The sequence below is a fragment of the Erpetoichthys calabaricus genome, chromosome 14 (assembly GCF_900747795.2).
Source record: "Erpetoichthys calabaricus chromosome 14, fErpCal1.3, whole genome shotgun sequence".
In the NCBI taxonomy this organism is placed as follows: Eukaryota; Metazoa; Chordata; class Cladistia; order Polypteriformes; family Polypteridae; genus Erpetoichthys; species Erpetoichthys calabaricus.
Genome location: NC_041407.2, coordinates 95382939 through 95396578, shown reverse-complemented (window position 1 = coordinate 95396578; position 13640 = coordinate 95382939). Strand labels below are relative to the sequence as shown.

The following is a 13640-nucleotide window of genomic DNA, read 5'->3' as shown; positions in this document are numbered from 1 at the left end:
AACAATTCAACTGTTCAAAACAAGATTAAAGACTCATTTCTATTCACTCGCTTTCCGTGACCTTCAGTAATACTGATGGTTTCCTCATTGTGATTATGTAATCTTACCTCTATTTATTATTTATTTTATGTATGTTCATTTATTTTATTTCTATTTATGTTATTTATGTTAATTGTATGTTTTTTCTTCTTTTATTGTAAAGCACTTTGGCCACAGCATTCCTATGTTGTTTTAAATGTGCTATATAAATAAATTGACATTGACATTACCTTTTTAGCTTTTGAATAGTGAATGCTGTGCTTTACAAGTAATACTGTACAAGTAATAAGTCCTTTCTCAGTATGTTACATTTTCTTCCTTCAATGCTACATTATAGTAGTAGAACTTAGAATGTAGCAGAATGTATTAAACAGAAAACATTTTATTTAAGTTTCAATGCATGTGGGAAAATAGGTCATGGTCTGCCAGAAACTGCCATGCAAACTGAGCAGTTTCTCAGATACCAAGCTGTCCGTTTATGGTAAAACTAAATCTAGGATTAATGATGCCGCCAAATTATAAAAAAAAACTATCACAGCTAGCCCTAACATCCAGTACATATCACGCTGTGGTTTTCCTCAGCCTAGTTTCTGAATGACAAGTTAATGAAGCACATAGTTTGAAGTGAAATATGAATAAAATATGACCTTTGCTTAAACATATACATAAAAATTGAAATTAAAGGAATATTTTGTGGTTTAGTGTATAAAGCAAACAAATATTAAAACCATTTTCTGCTGTCTGCCTGCTAGAATGTTATGAATGCTATGGTATATTATACACATGATTTAAAAACTATAACAAAATAAATTTAAGCTGTAGGTCCACTCTATTACCTAGGACAAATGCCACACACACAAATAAGTAAAACATAAAATAAAATCACTGATGACACATGTATGGCAAGAATAAAAAAGCTACTGAAAACAAAGTAGAAGGTGATTATGTATTTAGAACACCTAAAACATTATATATTTAGAGCAATATTCAGTGCACATTACACATTTTTAGGTGCCTCGTACATCATGTACAGTGCTGCCTGAAAATGACTACAAATGTACAGCTTTAGTCCAGTAAACTATTGTGGTTCAAAGTTATCTCAAAGGAAGGAAGAGCTGATATAAACATAGCTCATGGGAGAGATGAGACAAGATTTTACAAGACCTTTATCATGGGTACTATAGTTGAATATGTTTCTGATAAATGCCATTCACTAGACAAATAACATTAGAATAATCTGCTCCTTGATTACACTGACATTAATAGATCTAGTCAGATGAAAAAGGCAAGACAAATCTACTGCAAACCGTTGGAACATTTTATTTTAAATGTTGCATTTTCGCAATTAAAAATTTTTTACCAGACAATACATTTAAAGACCTAACTTATGTTCTTTTCTTCTTTAAATAATACATTTTCTAATTCTTACAAATCTTTGAAGATAATGATCCAGCGGCATTTTAAACAATAGTTTGAAGTTCCTTTTCCTACTGCTGCTTGATTTAACACAATTTTAATGAAGAGGAAGCATTCTCGATTTTTTGTCATTTTAGAGACACTTTTGAATCAACCACTGTATTTAAAAATGGGCAATATATAACAGCTGCCAGAGTGCCCGAGATTACTTCAGGCATTTCAATACAAAACAAGTTGTAAAAAGTATTTTTTCACTTCTGATAATAGTTCCTCATGTGGTCATACTTTTAAATATTAAGAACCATGTATATAATATATCAATAAACTTCATAAAATTTAATTCAAGATTAATTGGTTAAAACTGGATAGTTAAAAGAAATTTATTTAGGTTTGTCACATGCACTGTTGCATAATAATAATACATTTTATTTATATAGCACCTTTCCCATGCTCAAGGCACTTCACAGAGTTTACAATAGAACAGCAGGGTATACAGTATATTGCATTGTACAAACCAGATAAATAAATAAAGAAGATTAAGACAGTAAATTCAGAGAAAAAGCCTAACTGACAACATAATTGATGGTCTTGCACACACACACACACATAGGTTACATGAGCATCTTGACATAAAGGTAAACTGAGAGAAGGGTAATAAAGTCAAGTAGAGCTAAAAGCCTTCCTGAACAGATGAGTTTTGAGTTGTTTTTTTAAAAGAATTCATGGAGTCAGCTGACCTGATTAGTTTCGGTAGATCATTCCAGAGTCTGGGCGCTTACAGCTGAAGGCCCTGTCACCCATGGAGTGTAGATTAGTGTGGGGCACAACAAGATTGCCAGAATCAGAGGACCTTAATGGGCGGACAGGCACATAGTGATGGAGAAGGTCACTGATGTAGTTTGGCGCAAGGTCATTTAAGTCTTTGTAGGTTATTAGTAGGATAATGAAATGCATATTTGCATGCTACTTCATGTCCAAAGAATAATTAACAGAATGAAATTGCAAAAACATTTAAAACTACCAAAAGTCATATTAAAGAGGCATATACATAAATTAAGTGTATTGGCATACATTACATGAAAGAAAACTGTGACTTTTTAATGCCTCTTTTTCATCACATAAAAAGCAGTAATCAACGTGTCAAGATTTGTTTTAAATTTACACACTGCACAAAGCAAAAACTAAAGGTTTTAGTTTTTAGAAAAGAACATTATCAGAAGCAAGGCCACACTGCAGTTATTGGAAGAGCACCTTCATCCATTATTGTAGAGACAATTTGAAATTCCTCAAATATTAATGTGTACAGTCAGTGGTCTTCGTAGTGTTCTCAAGAAGTACAATATAGTGAGTATTGACTAAAGTAGTTGTATACTTTCATTTTCTTAGGTGAAAGATCGGTCGTGACTTGCACACACCACTGAGAACATGAGTACTGGCACAGGAACACCTCCAAAATGGAAACAGCGCATATATACTTTTTTTTAACTGTCTTTTACCTGCATATACTACTTGTACCTATACTATATACAATATTTAAATTCTGTTTTTGTTAACTGATTAACTTTTTATTAACCAATTAGCTGAGAGGATTAGCACATTTTTACTCAACTTTTAATTACTGAATATCACTTTTAAAAAATTTTTTTTCTATTGTGTAAGCATGCATGCACAAAGAATAGAAAAAAAACACACATGCAAGTTTTTTTTAACTCTTCTGTTAAGTTTCGAAAAGCAAAGATTCGATTTCGAAAGATTACCTTTATCTTAACAAATCTACAGAATAGGCTACAGTACGTCCTTAGTCATCAGAAGAGGTGAAGTTTTAAATAAACAACACTGTCTGGCAAGAGACAGTGGACTATATAACCTTACCCACTTCCAGGCCCTTGTTTTGCATATAAATATGGCACCGCTCCTTGTGTTCCTCCAGAGAGCTACGCTGTTTGTAGCTTCGCCCACAATAATTACATTTGTATGGCTTTTCCACTGTAATAAAATAAAGGCAGAAAATCCATTAATGGACACATTTAAAGTACTTCCAATAGTCAATTTTCTGTCAGCTCTGAAAATGAAGGATGCTAGCTGTCTGTCTTCTACAGCATTTTCTTATACCATGTTTCTTTTTAAAGCTTTAAGCCAAAGCCCAATTTTCTGTGATTTGACGCAGCTGACAACTCCAACAAGAACATAATCAAAATACAGAACAGCATAACTTTTGCATTCAGGCACTCATTCCTTACTTTCAATGAAACACTCAGGATTGAATTGGACCAGAAAACAACTTTAGGACCTTAAATTGGTTATAATTCTCAACTATTAGTATAAAATATATCAAAGACATAATAAACTGCAATGTGGTTACATTCATCTCACTTAATAATTTGTTAATGCTGTATTAAAATTGTTCAGCCAATTAAATGGTAAATTTAAACTTTTCAGCATATCATTTTGCTTTTCAAATGCTTAATTCTGATGGTTAAATGTTCATGCTTCATTTCAGGGGATATGACTATCACACAAAGCAATTCTTATACTCCTGACTGGAAAACATTGCCTCAAATACACTTTGATTAAAAAAAATAACGTATGAACTTGTGAACACTGGCCTGTTTTCACCTAAAATTAGATTTCTATACTGAGCAAAAAACATGATATTCTGTGCTCATTGTATTGTGCTTTGTATGCTGATTAGAGATAGCCAAACTAAAAGTTATCTTACTGATAACAATGCACTTTTTAAAAGAAGCATTAAGTGAGTTTTTTTGGGTTCTTTTCTCATTTTACTTAAGAAATGACTCAAGGACGCATTTCTATTTGCACTCACCTATAAATGGCCTCACTTTCATGGGTGTTAGTGCTATTGATATCTGATGTGCCTTAAGCAGCAAATTCTCACTCTATACAAATATATTGCTTCAGAGATATTAATACACTAAACAAAAATGGCAGAAGTCCAGCTTCCCTCGCTACTAGCTACACTTCAGATGTATTGCTTAATCTATTTCCAGCAGATAAACATCTTTATCTTGACCACTGTCTACTGATGCAAATGTGTGCTGCACGTGAACAGTTTAACAGTGTGTTTCTGATTCTACATCTTCTGGCTAGGTCCAAAACTTACTTGTCTCTGCTTCTGTTTAAACTGGATGATAAAATAAAACATTTTTGCAAGCATAGTCAGCATTTCATTTCATAAAAGAGCAGATATCCAGTCATGTTTAACCCATTTTGACTTCAGAAGGTCATGCTATGCTGAACATATCAGGCATAACAAACAGATCAATTCTATAAGGGAAGCAGCACATACAGTTACACTTACACTTATACAAGCCCAGTATAACACATCATGCATATCTACAGAATAAGTGAGGAAACCGGGGAGACTGTATAAAGCAGAAAGTCACTGGGTCAGATCCAAGGACAATGGTGCAGCAGAGCTAACCAATGCACCCAAATGTTACCTGCAGAACATTTGTTTATTTATAAATAACTCTGAACATCAATGCAAAACATGGTAGGTGAAAGACTAGAAAGCACCACATTGCTTCCAAAAATTAAAAAAAAATACTGATTTGCATAATGCTGAGCAGCAAGATTTACAATTTCTTCTTAGATACTGTGCTACATATACCCATTTCTGATTTAAACAATAGAAATAATGGTGACATCTAGAATTAACACTTAGTTAACTTATATATACACCACTACCAACCAGAAAGGCACAAGTGTATTTCTGTAGCATTTGACAGCAGGAGTATTTTAAATAAACTTTATTTCCAAATGTTAAATATAAATCAAAAGATGTTATGCTCACACTAAACTTTTCATTAATACTTTTATAGTTTTGTGCAATTCTAGCCAATACTGTACATTGCAAAAACTACATACAATAGCTGCACTATTAGCTGTACAGAGAAGAGCTCTCAAGTTCTACTGGAGTAGTCATTACTCAAAAATCGATAGTAAACAGAAGAGCACATTGGGTTAAATACTTTTTGTATAGAGTTTAACCCAAACATGATAAATATGACTAAAATAACAAGTTCTGTGAAGGGACTAATTAAGGTAGATGTCATTTTCACTTTCAAAAGATGGGGTTGTGAGGTGGCTACAGGTTGAAACAATTTTTTAATTACAAAATCAATTCTTTTGGTTAATGGTACAAGACAGTTAATTAGATAGTATGCTCTTTGTACCTAATATTACATTGCTGTGTCAGAAATTCCAGTTTATATTTTACTTGTTTGGGAAAATCAAAACAATAGGTGAGATTTAGAACACCTCAGTTCTCCAACCACAATATCTAAATATTATATTGAAAGCAGTTACTTAATGATAAGCACACATAAAGGTGAAACTGGCAACAATTAGGCAAATGAGCTGTTGGCTTCCTTGTTATTTATAACACATAGGTAATTGATTTATGAGGCAGGCTAGTTTCTTATCCAAGCTTCCTGTGATCTTGAACTAGATAAGCAGGGTAAAGGAACATTCAATATTGGGTTCCTCGATGTTAATGTTAACTGTAAAGAATTTAAACTTATACGTGGAACTTCATTAATATAAAGCAAAACAAAAAATGAATATAGTCTTGTGAAGTAAAAGACATGGCAGCAGTATGTTTTAAACAGAAGTACAAGACACATCATTAATTCCAAGATGAAAAACAAACATATAGAGGTAGCCATGTAATGCAATGGGGAATTAAATTAGCAATAAGCTTGACATTAAATTAAAAAATTGCTTTGAAGGAAACACTTCTGTCACTGCTGCCCTTCTCTTTCAGCACCTGAACTGCCTACCTCTGCTTAATAATCACTTCTTCAATCAACAGCTGTGGTAAAAATGGAAGTTGATCAAGAGTACATTTCATAAATTTTAAAATATAATTCTTCACACATAGAACCATGCAAAATGTAAAAATTCATGTAGCAATATACTTGAAAATTGCATCTTGGGGGACTCTGAAATTCAGACTATTGCAATTACACAAGGTAATTAGAAATTAATGACCTGATAAAAAGTCTACTCCTTGTACACTATTCATTACAGCTACAGTGAGTTAAAGGCCTTTCTAAAAGCTATTAGAGTTGTCACAGATGAAAATAACTTCAGCTCATTGTTGGTTTGTTGTTAGGAGGTTTTAATTATGCCGCTATTACTCCAAAGCTTGCAGTATTTTTGCAATATATGAGCTTAGAATTTGATAATAATGCAAATAACAAAAAAAGTGATGCTGGGTTGAATGGCCTGTCCTTGAGAGAAACTGCTCTTATTTTCTATTTATAAATAAGGTGCACAGTTTTCAACTGCATATAAGTCATTTACTAAACCACATAACTTAAATACACTATATGTAGGGTTAGCTTAAGTACAGCATATGCAGGGTTAGACAACACTCTGCAAATAACTTACAAATAAAACATTTAAGGTTCTTATAAGCTGTAGTAGTTGATTTTGACACAGACTCTTGAGAAATGTCCTGACACACATGTTTAGCACATTAGTCAGGGTTGGATTACCTGTGCCGTACCCTAGCATATGGATCACTGCTCCACAAACTACTTGTACCATTATACAGCTGAGCAAGGGGGTGGGTTCTTATGAAATTTAGATTGTGTTTCATGAAAAGAAAGCAAAATTATTTCTCCACAGGTGACTTCATTTTTAGTCATGCTGCTAGTATTAATTAACAATGACTGGATCACCACCTGCTTTGTCGGTAGTAGTGACACTTTTAACAGCACTAGTAGAGCCCTAAATACTCACACTTTTATTTTCATAATCATACAAAAAAACTGTAGCTCATTTGCAATAAATTTGCTCAAAATATTTTGGCTAATGCTGTGCATGATACTCAGAAAAAATATATTACTGAACTGGAAATTTAAATAAGATGCACTTCCTTTAGGTTGAGGCCATTTAGATTTTTTTGTAAATGCAGTCATCGGTTGCACATTTTCCCTAAAACACTTTCTAAGAGAAAAGGAAATGTAGTGGAAACAAACTGGAGTTGTTGACATACATCCAAAGCCAGAGTATGTCATTTATATATCATTTAAACGCAAAAATGTGTGTTCAAATTATTGTCATTGCAACACCAATTTTGAATAACAGACTTGAAATGTTCAATCAATTTTATACAGAAACTGAATTAAAAAAATGATTGTTATCAAAACTGTACTTCTGCCTTTACTTAGATGACCACGTCCCCTTTTCAATTAACTTGAACCAGTTGTATTATGGTATTTTTACCTTCTTTTCTACAAGATATCACTGAGTACCATAAAAAAATGTTTAAGCGATATATGAGTGTGCTGATTCATAACAGTCCTGCTGACTCAACTGGGCAGCTGTACACGGAGATTTGGAACCTCCATCTGGCATAGACAGAACACAGACACACAATTTCAAAGCAGGATACAGAAAAGCATTGTCAGACATTATGTAAGGGAACCTGCAAGAAACCACATTGGCAGTTTCCAGCCACAAAAAGAAGAGCAAACCTTTAACCAGAAATAAAAACACATTATCTGTTTAAGACACTGCATGCATCACCTATAAGCAGGCTATGACAAAGATGACTTTGCAGAGTGTGGTATTCCTGGGGCTCTATGCGATTTCACTCATGCTTCATTCACACAATTCTTGATCTAATTTGCAGTGCTGCTAGTTTTGTGCATTTGTGTATTTTAACTGGATTTTAGAATGCCTCTGTGACCATTACCTGAGTGAGTGCGGAGGTGACCACTAAGTGCATCTCTTCTGCGACATGCATAGCTGCATAAATGGCATTTGAAAGGTTTTTCTCCAGAGTGCAGCTTGATGTGGCGAAGGAGGTTACCCTTCTGAGTAAAAGAAGCTCCACATTGATTGCAGTGAAATGGGCGCTCACCTAAAAATTTTAGAAAAAGGGAATGTTAGAAGCAAAACCCACACATCCCACATCTGTGTAGTATAGGCATTAAAGGTACAGAACTCCATCATGTCTTCATATGTGTAGCAGATGCACATAGGACAGCCAACAGAAGTTTGTGATTTACTGTTCTTCAAGTCAAGATGGGTTGTACTCACAGAAAAGACCAGACACTACCAACCTATGCCAGGCTGACAGACCTGTACCAATTCCTAAATAATTCTCATGTCTATACACTACTGTGAAGCTTTGTCTTTCTAAAGGTAAAATGATGACAAATACCCATTTTCTCTTCTATAGCACTCGGTAAATTTCAAATTATTTTAACATAATCTTTGTGCAAACAAGTCCTTCATGCTGTATGGTTTCACTTATTGGTGTTACCCAGGTTTATTTGAAGCAGAAACACTAAATAATATTATTGGGGTTTAGTATAGGCTCAATGGCCCTCCTGTACTTGCTAAACTGTGGTTTTTGCCACTTCTAAATAGAGAAATATAACTGACTGAGCTGGACTTGTATTAAAAATGATGTGTGAAGAAAAAAAAGATCTAATTGTATTCTATAACATAAAACTGAACTCTCACCTTGGACAGAGTGCTAAACATGCTTTTTTTTTGGGTGTGTGCATTTAATTTGGAACTGATAGGAAACCACAGCTGATATAGAAAATAATTGTTCTTGCCAACAAGCTGAACCACAAGCAGAAACCAAGAAGCATTTTGGACTTTTTTAATAAGTAAAATGCATTCTTCCATTGTTGAACCCTGGAGTCACAGGTCACATTTACACTACCAGCTCTCAGTGCCTGAATTGGAGTTGGTAAAAAGAATTCGATCCAAAGTCTATGGTATTTGCATTACTTGATCTAGATGTGAGTATTGTATATATATTCAGCTTATGTGAAATGTATGTGCTATACACACGTTGGGAATTATAATATATGCAAGGTGTGAACATCGATCCCTGTATGTTTATTCTGCTGATACTTTTCAATTTTCTATGTTTTAGATGCATAGTTTGTTTTCAAAATTTTGTGAGTCAGCACAGAACAGCTATGGCATTACATATTTAGCATTTTCTGCTGTGATGTACACCACTTCCACTCAAAGAAGAATTTGGATATGCAACGTAAGTCAAAAGTGGTGTGACTGTATTGTTAGTTGCTTTGATGACTCCCAATGGCTAAATATCTGTGCTTTAAAAATGTTGTTTCCTTAACGTACTACTGACTGTTCACATTGTCTGCCATGTTTGTCTTAACATGTCACATGGTGTGCAAAAATGATGTAATCAAGCCACTTCCCCTGTGCATATATCAGATTTGACTGTTTAAAGTCAGACAGGGAATGGGTGATCAAAAATAAAACCATATACAAAAGTAGCCTGTTTGTAATCTCAAAAAGTTATTGGATACCATGTGGATTTTGAATGTCATGTCTGAGATAAGAATTGAATTAGGTCAATTCAGATTTGTAGTGAAAACATAATCACAATTTTCAAGCCATAGGCAGAGAGGAATGTTCAAGATGGTTGATTTAGGGTTTTTAGCAGGCAATAACAGAATGGGGCAGTAAGAGAGTAGGATAAATGGAGAAAAAAAGACATGACTTTTACTCATTAAAGGATGTTGTTAGTCTGTTATGAACTACAAACATTTCTTTATTTATACAGCAAGTATACCCCAAAATTTTCAGCTAAAAACAAGAAAAACTGATTCTGGTTGTGAGCTCACTTTAAAATGCATGTTTATATGTCCAGTTTTTCTAGATCATTTTTGCTTATTTCTGGAAAATGATGGGTAGGGGTAATTAATTCTGTCATAATGAGGACCAATTCATGTGGTGTACTGTTTTGGCTATTTGAAATCATCACATGCGTGTACTGTTTTGGCTAGTTAAAATATTCTTTTTTCTCTCTAAAGAAGTAAAATTATGTTCATACTTGATTAAGTCAAATAAACTCAATCGATACCCATCTGTTTGAATTATCCTAATTAGGTTTACTGCCTCAAAGCAGCATTGTAAATGTTTTCCTTTATACAGATAATGCTGGATCTTGCTCTGAGTTACTAATTCTTGACTTCATTGCTGCCTTCAATACAGTTCATCACAGTACTTTCTGGAAGCTGACAAATTATGCTAAACGTCACAAAACACAGGAAAATTTAACATTAATACTAACTGAAAGGATTTGGCTCTTATAGGTGAATTAAGCTCTCTGTAGTCCATTTTATATGTTTTTAGAACATTAGAACAATTTTGAAGAGGAAATGCCATTCAGCTCACCTGATTTCCAGAGAAAAACACTGAGTTAAGTTTTTTCCTATTGTCTACCACACAACTTGGTCATGTATTATAGGAGTACTGTATATGCATCTTTGAGTGAAAACAACTCTTCTAACTTTTGTGCAAAATTTACCTTTAGCAACTTTTCATCAATGCCCCAGTAATTTTTTGAAGTACCTGTTTTAAAATAACAGCTTACATCCATTTAACTTACTCACTTTATAATTCTGAACACTTAAATCATGTGACTTCTTGATATCCATATGTTTAAACTACTCCAATTTTCCCTCATGTCACATATTGACACTATTACCAGCTGATCTGCTCTGAACTTCTATAGCACTGTTATGCCTTTTATGTAAAACTATGTTTTGTTTTGTGTGTCAAAACTGCTTACAGTGCACCAGATGAGGTCTCACTAGTGCCTTACATAGCTTAAGCACAACCTCTGTCGCACATCAAGGTGCTATATAACCTAACATTTTATTAGCCTTATAATTCATTTCTGTACACTCTTGGTTGTAGAAACTGAAGAGTTTACTATGATTCTTAACTCCTTCTCATAATGCGTACTTTCAAGTTCCAAACCTCATATTGTGTATTTCAATCTAACATTTTTAATTCCTACATGTAATACTTTAGATTTACTTTTATTAAATTTCATTTACCAAAAACTTGCCCAAGTCTTGAGTTCTCAAATGATATGGCTTATAGGTAACCACCCAAATATCAGATTGTGATAAGACCTATGCATGTAATACTCCAATCTACACCCTGTCAAATAAGCAAACCAGCCGCCATGGTTCGTTGTCTGAGGCTTTGCCTCTGGTGCTGATGTCCGAGGTTCGATCCCTGCAAAGGGAAGCCAAAGTGTGTACGCCTCATGAGCCCCAAATAGAGCGAAACACGTGTTGTGCAATCTTTGTATTATTTGGCAGGTACTATAAAACGTCTATGATCTGAATCTCGCAACTGGGAGGACATGGCGGATGTCAGCCTGCTGGCTGACCAACCAAACATGTTACCTGGTCGGTAACCACCCAAATTTCAGATTGGAATCAGACCTATGTATGTATATATATATATATACAGTGGAACCTCGGTTTGCGAGCATAATACATTCCGGAAACGTGCTCGCAGTCCAAAGCACTCGTACTCGTATACCAAAGTGAATTTCCCCATAAGAAATAATGGAAACTCAGATGATTCGTTCCACAACACAAAACTATTCAGATAAAAATGATTAATACAAAATATAAAGTAAAAATACATAAAACAAATTAACCTGTACTTTACCTTTGAAAATAATCATGGCTGGTGTGAGTGAGTTTCTAAACTCTTGTGGGATTCCACCCAACGGGACGACAGGCGGAAGAGCATCCCAAAGCAATCGCAGTCTCCCAGCGCTGTAGCAGTCCGCCATAAAAGCAAATCCGAAAAGATCGTGGACATGCTATAAGCGCCTGCTGTCGATGGGTGATACATGGAACAAGGAACATTATAAATGCGCAGGGCACAGTATTACTTGGCCACGACCCTGCCTGACTGCTGTGTCTGTGTATAGGAGAGTGGCAGATCCCGCTACAATAAATAACCGCACTGTTGCTGTTTCAAGCTGAATAAAGCTGGTGTTGCTAAAGTACTGAGACTCAGCTTCATGTTTTGGGGTGCAAGACGGGGACTCGCACGTCACAGCACACACGCGCACACACACACACACACACAGTCACAATGCTGTAGTATCTCGTATGGATGTTGACTATATGAGTGAGGTACGCTGACTCAGACGGAGAATAGGAGACGATTACCCACAATCCCGCAGCGCGAGAGAGAGAGAAGAACCATCAGCTCAGTTGTGATCACATGACACTCAGCAGACAAAGCGTATACATACTACTCGTATTGCAAGACCTCGCTCATTTATCAAGTCAAAATTTATTAAAAATTTTAGCTCGTCTTGCAAAACACTCGTAAACCAAGTTGCTCGCAAACCGATGTTCCACTGTATATATATATATATATAACTATATATATATAAGTTACCTGGATTGCGGTACCTAAAGGGGGATAACACTGCTCTCAGTGCCAGGTAAGGTCCTTGCTAGGATCATCCTCAATAGGATCCGTGATGACCTGCTCACCTCCCAGTCACTGGAGCAGTCTGGTTTTATGCCTAAGAAGACTATCATCGACCGCATCCTGGCAATGAGGGTTCTCATGGAGCACAAACACAAATATTGGCAGTTTCTTTGCAGCCTTTGTCGATTTTTGTAAAGCATTCGACTTGATCATGCTGCCCTGTGGGACATCCTGAGATTTTGCAGGATCCCCCAAGGTTGCTGGATATCATAGCCAGCCTGTACACTGGTGCTGTGAGTGTTGTTCAGAGTGGATGCAGAACCTCTGTGCTTTTCGCAGTGGATTCTGGGGTTTGTCAGGGGTTCGTCAGGGGTGTGTTCTTGCTCCTACTCTGTTCAATGCTTGCATGGACTGGGTGTTGGGAAAGGTCTTGGGGTCCAGTGCCTGTGCGGTATCTGTTGGTGAAGAAAGATTCACTGATCCTGACTTTGCTGACCATGCTGTGATGGAGGCTCTGATCGGGGTACTCGAGAGACTGAACGAGAAGTCTGAGTGTCTGGGCTTGCGAGTGTCTGGGATAAAAACCAAGATCCAGGCCTTTAATGACCTCTTAGGCACAGCCATCAGCAGTGTGTCTGTCTGCGGACAGAGTGTCGACCTCGTCGAGAGGTTTACTTACTTCAGCAGTGACATTCATGTCTCTGGTGACTCTTCCTGTGAAGTCAACAGAAAGATTGGGACAGCATGGGAGGTCATGAGGTCACTGGAAAGGGGTGTGTGGCACTCCCGATTTTTTTGTAAAAGGACAAAGGTTCAAGTCTTCAGAGTACTTGTGGTTCCTGTCTTGCTATATGGTTGCAAGACATGGACGCTAGCCAGTGACCTGAGACGATGACTGGACT

General features: G+C 35.8%; 1 protein-coding gene across 2 annotated transcripts in view; it reads right to left on the bottom strand.

The window, feature by feature from the left end:
- LOC114664716 (zinc finger protein Aiolos-like) overlaps positions 1 to 13640 on the bottom strand; it is a 125710-nt gene that overhangs the window by 46498 nt on the left and 65572 nt on the right. For both annotated transcript variants that reach the window (XM_051918774.1, XM_028818941.2), the window contains exons 5-6: positions 8183 to 8350; positions 3328 to 3441 (exon numbers count right to left, since the gene is read on the bottom strand). In XM_051918774.1, coding sequence (XP_051774734.1) covers positions 3328 to 3441; positions 8183 to 8350 — 282 coding nt within the window. The remainder of the gene's footprint in view (positions 1 to 3327; positions 3442 to 8182; positions 8351 to 13640) is intronic.